Genomic DNA, 11,604 nt, shown 5'->3' with positions numbered 1-11,604 from the left:
AAGACCTGAGAGAGAAGAGATGAGCAGTGACCCCAATATCCACAGGGGGGCAGTATAGTGTCAGGTGTAATACACACACATCACCACAGGGGGCAGTATAGTGTCAGGTGTAATACACACACATCACCACAGGGGGACAGTATAGTGTCAGGTGTAATACACACACATCACCACAGGGGGACAGTATAGTGTCAGGTGTAATACACACACATCACCACAGGGGGCAGTATAGTGTCAGGTGTAATACACACACATCACCACAGGGGGCAGTATAGTGTCAGGTGTAATACACACACATCACCACAGGGGGACAGTATAGTGTCAGGTGTAATACACACACATCACCACAGGGGGACAGTATAGTGTCAGGTGTAATACACACACATCACCACAGGGGGCAGTATAGTGTCAGGTGTAATACACACACATCACCACAGGGGGGGGCAGTATAGTGTCAGGTGTAATACACACACATCACCACAGGGGGACAGTATAGTGTCAGGTGTAATACACACACATCACCACAGGGGGACAGTATAGTGTCAGGTGTAATACACACACATCACCACAGGGGGGGGCAGTATAGTGTCAGGTGTAATACACACACATCACCACAGGGGGGGGGCAGTATAGTGTCAGGTGTAATACACACACATCACCACAGGGGGGGGGCAGTATAGTGTCAGGTGTAATACACACACATCACCACAGGGGGGGGCAGTATAGTGTCAGGTGTAATACACACACATCACCACAGGGGGGGGCAGTATAGTGTCAGGTGTAATACACACACATCACCACAGGGGGGGGCAGTATAGTGTCAGGTGTAATACACACACATCACCACAGGGGGGGGGCAGTATAGTGTCAGGTGTAATACACACACATCACCACAGGGGGCAGTATAGTGTCAGGTGTAATACACACACATCACCACAGGGGGACAGTATAGTGTCAGGTGTAATACACACACATCACCACAGGGGGACAGTATAGTGTCAGGTGTAATACACACACATCACCACAGGGGGCAGTATAGTGTCAGGTGTAATACACACACATCACCACAGGGGGACAGTATAGTGTCAGGTGTAATACACACACATCACCACAGGGGGCAGTATAGTGTCAGGTGTAATACACACACATCACCACAGGGGGCAGTATAGTGTCAGGTGTAATACACACACATCACCACAGGGGGGGCAGTATAGTGTCAGGTGTAATACACACACATCACCACAGGGGGGGCAGTATAGTGTCAGGTGTAATACACACACATCACCACAGGGGGGGCAGTATAGTGTCAGGTGGAATACACACACATCACCACAGGGGGCAGTATAGTGTCAGGTGGAATACACACACATCACCACAGGGGGGCAGTATAGTGTCAGGTGGAATACACACACATCACCACAGGGGGGCAGTATAGTGTCAGGTGGAATACACACACACATCACCACAGGGGGACAGTATAGTGTCAGGTGTAATACACACACATCACCACAGGGGGGCAGTATAGTGTCAGGTGTAATACACACACATCACCACAGGGGGACAGTATAGTGTCAGGTGTAATACACACACATCACCACAGGGGGACAGTATAGTGTCAGGTGTAATACACACACATCACCACAGGGGGGGGCAGTATAGTGTCAGGTGTAATACACACACATCACCACAGGGGGACAGTATAGTGTCAGGTGTAATACACACACATCACCACAGGGGGACAGTATAGTGTCAGGTGTAATACACACACATCACCACAGGGGGACAGTATAGTGTCAGGTGTAATACACACACATCACCACAGGGGGACAGTATAGTGTCAGGTGTAATACACACACATCACCACAGGAGGGGCAGTATAGTGCCAGGTGTAATACACACACATCACCACAGGGGGCAGTATAGTGTCAGGTGTAATACACACATCACCACAGGGGGCAGTATAGTGTCAGGTGTAATACACACACATCACCACAGGGGGGGCAGTATAGTGTCAGGTGTAATACACACACATCACCACAGGGGGGGGGGCAGTATAGTGTCAGGTGTAATACACACACATCACCACAGGGGGCAGTATAGTGTCAGGTGTAATACACACACACCACCACAGGGGGACAGTATAGTGTCAGGTGTAATACACACACATCACCACAGGGGGACAGTATAGTGTCAGGTGTAATACACACACATCACCACAGGGGGCAGTATAGTGTCAGGTGTAATACACACACATCACCACAGGGGGACAGTATAGTGTCAGGTGTAATACACACACATCACCACAGGGGGACAGTATAGTGTCAGGTGTAATACACACACATCACCACAGGGGGGGGCAGTATAGTGTCAGGTGTAATACACACACACATCACCACAGGGGGGGGGGCAGTATAGTGTCAGGTGTAATACACACACATCACCACAGGGGGGGGGCAGTATAGTGTCAGGTGTAATACACACACATCACCACAGGGGGGGGGCAGTATAGTGTCAGGTGTAATACACACACATCACCACAGGGGGGGGCAGTATAGTGTCAGGTGTAATACACACACATCACCACAGGGGGACAGTATAGTGTCAGGTGTAATACACACACATCACCACAGGGGGACAGTATAGTGTCAGGTGTAATACACACACATCACCACAGGGGGGGCAGTATAGTGTCAGGTGTAATACACACACATCACCACAGGGGGGGGGCAGTATAGTGTCAGGTGTAATACACACACATCACCACAGGGGGCAGTATAGTGTCAGGTGTAATACACACACATCACCACAGGGGGGCAGTATAGTGTCAGGTGTAATACACACACATCACCACAGGGGGCAGTATAGTGTCAGGTGTAATACACACACATCACCACAGGGGGCAGTATAGTGTCAGGTGTAATACACACACATCACCACAGGGGGCAGTATAGTGTCAGGTGTAATACACACACACATCACCACAGGGGGGGGGCAGTATAGTGTCAGGTGTAATACACACACATCACCACAGGGGGGGCAGTATAGTGTCAGGTGTAATACACACACATCACCACAGGGGGCAGTATTGTGTCAGGTGTAATACACACACATCACCACAGGGGGCAGTATAGTGTCAGGTGTAATACACACACATCACCACAGGGGGGCAGTATAGTGTCAGGTGTAATACACACACATCACCACAGGGGGCAGTATAGTGTCAGGTGTAATACACACATCACCACAGGGGGGCAGTATAGTGTCAGGTGTAATACACACACATCACCACAGGGGGCAGTATAGTGTCAGGTGTAATACACACACATCACCACAGGGGGCAGTATAGTGTCAGGTGTAATACACACACATCACCACAGGGGGCAGTATAGTGTCAGGTGTAATACACACACATCACCACAGGGGGCAGTATAGTGTCAGGTGTAATACACACACATCACCACAGGGGGCAGTATAGTGTCAGGTGTAATACACACACATCACCACAGGGGGGGCAGTATAGTGTCAGGTGTAATACACACACATCACCACAGGGGGGCAGTATAGTGTCAGGTGTAATACACACACATCACCACAGGGGGGCAGTATAGTGTCAGGTGTAATACACACACATCACCACAGGGGGGGCAGTATAGTGTCAGGTGTAATACACACACATCACCACAGGGGGGGCAGTATAGTGTCAGGTGTAATACACACACATCACCACAGGGGGCAGTATAGTGTCAGGTGTAATACACACACATCACCACAGGGGGGCAGTATAGTGTCAGGTGTAATACACACACATCACCACAGGGGGACAGTATAGTGTCAGGTGTAATACACACACATCACCACAGGGGGGCAGTATAGTGTCAGGTGTAATACACACACATCACCACAGGGGGCAGTATAGTGTCAGGTGTAATACACACACATCACCACAGGGGGGACAGTATAGTGTCAGGTGTAATACACACACATCACCACAGGGGGCAGTATAGTGTCAGGTGTAATACACACACATCACCACAGGGGGCAGTATAGTGTCAGGTGTAATACACACACATCACCACAGGGGGGCAGTATAGTGTCAGGTGTAATACACACACATCACCACAGGGGGGCAGTATAGTGTCAGGTGTAATACACACACATCACCACAGGGGGCAGTATAGTGTCAGGTGTAATACACACACATCACCACAGGGGGGCAGTATAGTGTCAGGTGTAATACACACACATCACCACAGGGGGGCAGTATAGTGTCAGGTGTAATACACACACATCACCACAGGGGGCAGTATAGTGTCAGGTGTAATACACACACATCACCACAGGGGGGCAGTATAGTGTCAGGTGTAATACACACACATCACCACAGGGGGCAGTATAGTGTCAGGTGTAATACACACACATCACCACAGGGGGCAGTATAGTGTCAGGTGTAATACACACACATCACCACAGGGGGGCAGTATAGTGTCAGGTGTAATACACACACATCACCACAGGGGGGGGCAGTATAGTGTCAGGTGTAATACACACACATCACCACAGGGGGGGGGCAGTATAGTGTCAGGTGTAATACACACACATCACCACAGGGGGGGGGCAGTATAGTGTCAGGTGTAATACACACACATCACCACAGGGGGCAGTATAGTGTCAGGTGTAATACACACACATCACCACAGGGGGCAGTATAGTGTCAGGTGTAATACACACACATCACCACAGGGGGGCAGTATAGTGTCAGGTGTAATACACACACATCACCACAGGGGGACAGTATAGTGTCAGGTGTAATACACACACATCACCACAGGGGGCAGTATAGTGTCAGGTGTAATACACACACATCACCACAGGGGGCAGTATAGTGTCAGGTGTAATACACACACATCACCACAGGGGGGGGGCAGTATAGTGTCAGGTGTAATACACACACATCACCACAGGGGGGGGGCAGTATAGTGTCAGGTGTAATACACACACATCACCACAGGGGGGGCAGTATAGTGTCAGGTGTAATACACACACATCACCACAGGGGGGCAGTATAGTGTCAGGTGTAATACACACACATCACCACAGGGGGGCAGTATAGTGTCAGGTGTAATACACACACATCACCACAGGGGGGCAGTATAGTGTCAGGTGTAATACACACACATCACCACAGGGGGACAGTATAGTGTCAGGTGTAATACACACACATCACCACAGGGGGCAGTATAGTGTCAGGTGTAATACACACACATCACCACAGGGGGGCAGTATAGTGTCAGGTGTAATACACACACATCACCACAGGGGGGGCAGTATAGTGTCAGGTGTAATACACACACATCACCACAGGGGGGCAGTATAGTGTCAGGTGTAATACACACACATCACCACAGGGGGGCAGTATAGTGTCAGGTGTAATACACACACATCACCACAGGGGGCAGTATAGTGTCAGGTGTAATACACACACATCACCACAGGGGGCAGTATAGTGTCAGGTGTAATACACACACATCACCACAGGGGGGCAGTATAGTGTCAGGTGTAATACACACACATCACCACAGGGGGGGGCAGTATAGTGTCAGGTGTAATACACACACATCACCACAGGGGGGGGGCAGTATAGTGTCAGGTGTAATACACACACATCACCACAGGGGGGGGGCAGTATAGTGTCAGGTGTAATACACACACATCACCACAGGGGGGGCAGTATAGTGTCAGGTGTAATACACACACATCACCACAGGGGGCAGTATAGTGTCAGGTGTAATACACACACATCACCACAGGGGGCAGTATAGTGTCAGGTGTAATACACACACATCACCACAGGGGGGCAGTATAGTGTCAGGTGTAATACACACACATCACCACAGGGGGACAGTATAGTGTCAGGTGTAATACACACACATCACCACAGGGGGCAGTATAGTGTCAGGTGTAATACACACACATCACCACAGGGGGCAGTATAGTGTCAGGTGTAATACACACACATCACCACAGGGGGGGGGCAGTATAGTGTCAGGTGTAATACACACACATCACCACAGGGGGCAGTATAGTGTCAGGTGTAATACACACACATCACCACAGGGGGCAGTATAGTGTCAGGTGTAATACACACATCACCACAGGGGGGGCAGTATAGTGTCAGGTGTAATACACACACATCACCACAGGGGGCAGTATAGTGTCAGGTGTAATATTAGTCTGTGCCCCCTTCCTCCTCCGCCCTCCTCTTCTCCCTCCTCCTCCTCTCACCTCGTCTTCTCCGCTCTGTACAAGTCTCGCGCGCCACCACTTCATATAAAGATGGACTCTGTGACGTCACGCCCCCGGAGCCAATCCCCGCCTATGTCTCGGCTCGCCCCGCCCTCTGTCACACCCCTGCTTGCAGTATGGCGGCGGCGGCGGCGGTTCCGGGTCCCGGCGGGCTGAGGGTCGGCTGTATCGGCGCCGGCAAGATGGCGCGGGGCGTGCTGGGCGGCCTCATCCAGAGCGGTGAGCGGGGCGGCGGGACCGTGCGGACATGCCCGTGTACTGCATAGTAACTGGCCTTGTGTTTTTAGGGAAAGTCCCGGTGCAGAACATAACGGTGAGCGCCCCCTCCGACCACAACCTGCAGCACTTCCGGGTGAGCGAGGGGGAGGGGAGGAGAGATGATAATCCCCGGCCGCAGTCATTGCCGCTCGTTCACACTGTGCGTTTCCTCTGCAGGACCGCGGCTGTAACACCACGCACTCCAATATCAGCGTCCTGTACCAGTGTGACGTCATCCTATTGGCCACCAAACCCCACGTGATCCCGCAGGTGCTGGTGGAGGTCACCTCTGCGGTCACCGCCGACCATGTGATCGTATCAATGGCAGCCGGCGTGTCCCTGCACACCCTGGAGAAGGTGAGTTGTGAGTGCAGCTTTGGTTGTGACTAGAGTGCGCTCTTCCTCCTCCTCCTCTTCTTCCTCCTCCTCCTCCTCTTCTTCCTCTTCCTCCTGCTCTTCTTCCTCCTCCTCGTGGTTTTGTCCTCAGCTTGTCCCCAGCGGTGCGCGGCTTCTCCGGATGTGCCCCAACCTGCCGTGTGTGATCCAGGAGGGGTCGGTGGTCTTCTCCCGGGGGTCCTGTGCCGGTCAGGAGGAGGCGGACATGCTGAGGGATCTGCTCTCCGAATGTGGGGTGTGCGAGGAGGTGCCGGAGCCCTACATCGATATACACACCGGGATCAGCGGCAGCGGCGTGGCGTATGTGAGTGCGGGCTGACTGCTGATATACCGCACCCCCCTATACTGACTGGTTATATACCGCACCCCTCTACTGACCGGTTATATACCGCACCCCCCTATACTGACTGGTTATATACCGCACCCCTCTACTGACCGGTTATATACCGCACCCCCCTATACTGACTGGTTATATACCGCACCCCTCTACTGACCGGTTATATACCGCACCCCCCTATACTGACTGGTTATATACCGCACCCCTCTACTGACCGGTTATATACCGCACCCCCCTATACTGACTGGTTATATACCGCACCCCTCTACTGACCGGTTATATACCGCACCCCCCTATACTGACTGGTTATATACCGCACCCCTCTACTGACCGGTTATATACCGCACCCCCCTCTACTGACCGGTTATATACCGCACCCCCCTCTACTGACCGGTTATATACCGCACCCCCCTCTACTGACCGGTTATATACCGCACCCCCCTATACTGACTGGTTATATACCGCACCCCTCTACTGACCGGTTATATACCGCACCCCCCTATACTGACCGGTTATATACCGCACCCCTCTACTGACCGGTTATATACCGCACCCCTCTACTGACTGGTTATATACCGCACCCCTCTACTGACTGGTTATATACCGCACCCCCCTATACTGACCGGTTATATACCGCACCCCTCTACTGACCGGTTATATACCGCACCCCCCTATACTGACTGGTTATATACCGCACCCCTCTACTGACCGGTTATATACCGCACCCCCCTATACTGACTGGTTATATACCGCACCCCTCTACTGACCGGTTATATACCGCACCCCCCTATACTGACTGGTTATATACCGCACCCCTCTACTGACCGGTTATATACCGCACCCCCCTATACTGACTGGTTATATACCGCACCCCTCTACTGACCGGTTATATACCGCACCCCCCTATACTGACCGGTTATATACCGCACCCCTCTACTGACCGGTTATATACCGCACCCCCCTATACTGACCGGTTATATACCGCACCCCCCTATACTGACCGGTTATATACCGCACCCCCCTCTACTGACCGGTTATATACCGCACCCCCCTCTACTGACCGGTTATATACCGCACCCCCCTCTACTGACCGGTTATATACCGCACCCCCTCTACTGACCGGTTATATACCGCACCCCCCTATACTGACCGGTTATATACCGCACCCCCCTCTACTGACTGGTTATATACCGCACCCCTCTACTGACCGGTTATATACCGCACCCCCCTATACTGACTGGTTATATACCGCACCCCCTCTACTGACCGGTTATATACCGCACCCCCCTATACTGACTGGTTATATACCGCACCCCCTCTACTGACCGGTTATATACCGCACCCCCCTATACTGACCGGTTATATACCGCACCCCCTCTACTGACCGGTTATATACCGCACCCCCCTATACTGACCGGTTATATACCGCACCCCCCTATACTGACCGGTTATATACCGCACCCCCCTCTACTGACCGGTTATATACCGCACCCCCCTCTACTGACCGGTTATATACCGCACCCCCCTCTACTGACCGGTTATATACCGCACCCCCTCTACTGACCGGTTATATACCGCACCCCCCTATACTGACCGGTTATATACCGCACCCCCCTCTACTGACCGGTTATATACCGCACCCCCTCTACTGACCGGTTATATACCGCACCCCCCTATACTGACCGGTTATATACCGCACCCCCCTATACTGACTGGTTATATACCGCACCCCTCTACTGACCGGTTATATACCGCACCCCCCCTATACTGACTGGTTATATACCGCACCCCTCTACTGACCGGTTATATACCGCACCCCCCTATACTGACCGGTTATATACCGCACCCCCTCTACTGACCGGTTATATACCGCACCCCCCCTATACTGACCGGTTATATACCGCACCCCCCTATACTGACCGGTTATATACCGCACCCCCCTCTACTGACCGGTTATATACCGCACCCCCCTCTACTGACCGGTTATATACCGCACCCCCCTCTACTGACCGGTTATATACCGCACCCCCTCTACTGACCGGTTATATACCGCACCCCCCTATACTGACCGGTTATATACTGCACCCCCCTATACTGACCGGTTATATACCGCACCCCCCTATACTGACCGGTTATATACCGCACCCCACTATACTGACCGGTTATATACCGCACCACACTATACTGACCGGTTATATACCGCACCCCCCTATACTGACCGGTTATATACCGCACCCCCCTATACTGACCGGTTATATACCGCACCCCCCTATACTGACCGGTTATATACCGCACCCCCCTATACTGACCGGTTATATACCGCACCCCCTATACTGACTGGTTATATACCGCACCCCCTATACTGACTGGTTATATACCGCACCCCCCTATACTGACCGGTTATATACCGCACCCCTCTACTGACTGGTTATATACCGCACCCCCTATACTGACCGGTTATATACCGCACCCCCCTATACTGACCGGTTATATACCGCACCCCTCTACTGACTGGTTATATACCGCACCCCCCTATACTGACTGGTTATATACCGCACCCCCTATACTGACTGGTTATATACCGTACCCCACTGTACTGACCGGTTATATACCGCACCCCTCTACTGACCGGTTATATACCGCACCCCCTATACTGACCGGTTATATACCGCACCCCCCTATACTGACCGGTTATATACCGCACCCCTCTACTGACTGGTTATATACCGCACCCCCTATACTGACCGGTTATATACCGCACCCCCTATACTGACCGGTTATATACCGCACCTCCCTATACTGACCGGTTATATACCGCACCCCTCTACTGACTGGTTATATACCGCACCCCCCTATACTGACCGGTTATATACCGCACCCCCCTATACTGACCGGTTATATACCGCACCCCCCTCTACTGACCGGTTATATACCGCACCCCCCTATACTGACCGGTTATATACCGCACCCCCCTATACTGACCGGTTATATACCGCACCCCCCTCTACTGACTGGTTATATACCGCACCCCCTATACTGACCGGTTATATACCGCACCCCCTATACTGACCGGTTATATACCGCACCCCCTATACTGACCGGTTATATACCGCACCCCCCTATACTGACCGGTTATATACCGCACCCCTCTACTGACTGGTTATATACCGCACCCCCTATACTGACTGGTTATATACCGCACCCCACTTCTACTGACCGGTTATATACCGCACCCCCCTATACTAACCGGTTATATACTCTCGCCAGGTTTACCTGTTTGCAGAGGCGTTGGTGGATGGTGCGGTGAAGATGGGGATGCCCAGTGCCGTGGCCACCCGTATTGCTGCCCAGACACTGCTGGTGAGTTTACCTCTGATTCTCTTGCACAATGCCCCCTCCCCCACCCTCTAATTCCCTTCTAAGTCTTGTTGATGAATAGAATGCCAGGTCTAAGAGCTACAGTAAAGACTGACACACGAAGACACTGTATGAGGGAGGGATATCCTCACTATATTAGGCTTCTGTGACCACCTTGTGAGCTGGATCATGGCTGCCCTTCGGAGTTGTCACCCAGTCTATATATATCATATGCTTTGTATTGTTGTAGGGGGCCGGTAAGATGATCCTGGAGACGGGCGAGCACCCGGCAAAGCTGCGCTCTGATGTCTGCACCCCCGGCGGGACCACCATACACGCCCTGCATGAACTGGAGAAAGGGGGTCTGAGAGCAACAGTGATCAACGCCGTGGAAGCCGCGACCACAAGGGCGAGAGAACTGGACAAGCGCTAGAAGTGTCGGCCATGACAGTCACAGGGACCAAAGGACTGGACTCTGGAAATCCCCCATCATCCTCCGGTGTATAGGCTCCTCCCACTGGAGCGGTGTAAGGGGGGCTCCTATAATGTGTGGGTGTAGATGGGGGGGGGGGGGTGGCCCTCAGTTCTGGGCGGCTCATGGGCCCCGATCGATGGCATCAGTGACTAGAAGCCTCGGCAGTCACATCAGCTGAGGGCTGTGACAGGTGTGAATAGCGCTCTTCATCTTCATGCTGACATTCGGGAATTCTCTGTCCTGAGCAGATTCCAGACAAGTAATAAAGACCGGCCGAGCAGTAACCGCGTGCTTGTCTGTAAGGGCGCTGCCCGATCCTTCCCCTGTACCCCCTGTATATAGTAATACCCCCTGTATACACTCAGCAGTGTCTGCAGTACTCTACCTGTATATAGTAATACCCCCCTGTATACACTCAGGTCTGCAGTACTCTACCTGTATATAGTAATACCCCCCTGTATACACTCAGGTCTGCAGT

At 52.3% G+C, this 11,604-nt stretch overlaps 1 protein-coding gene across 1 annotated transcript; it reads left to right on the top strand.

Moving 5' to 3' along the window:
- Positions 1-6,395: 6,395 nt before the first annotated feature.
- Positions 6,396-11,400, top strand: PYCR3 (pyrroline-5-carboxylate reductase 3). Its single transcript, XM_075272039.1, has 6 exons — positions 6,396-6,522; positions 6,591-6,655; positions 6,739-6,918; positions 7,049-7,261; positions 10,562-10,654; positions 10,902-11,400. The coding sequence occupies exons 1-6, from the start codon at positions 6,420-6,422 to the stop codon at positions 11,082-11,084; spliced, it is 837 nt and encodes a 278-aa protein (XP_075128140.1). The 5' UTR covers positions 6,396-6,419; the 3' UTR covers positions 11,085-11,400.
- The last annotated feature ends 204 nt before the right edge of the window (positions 11,401-11,604 follow it).

Source organism: Leptodactylus fuscus, chromosome 4, assembly GCF_031893055.1.
Source record: "Leptodactylus fuscus isolate aLepFus1 chromosome 4, aLepFus1.hap2, whole genome shotgun sequence".
In the NCBI taxonomy this organism is placed as follows: Eukaryota; Metazoa; Chordata; class Amphibia; order Anura; family Leptodactylidae; genus Leptodactylus; species Leptodactylus fuscus.
The sequence above is the reverse complement of the archived record's forward strand: the minus strand, read 5'-3'. Positions and strand labels throughout refer to the sequence as shown.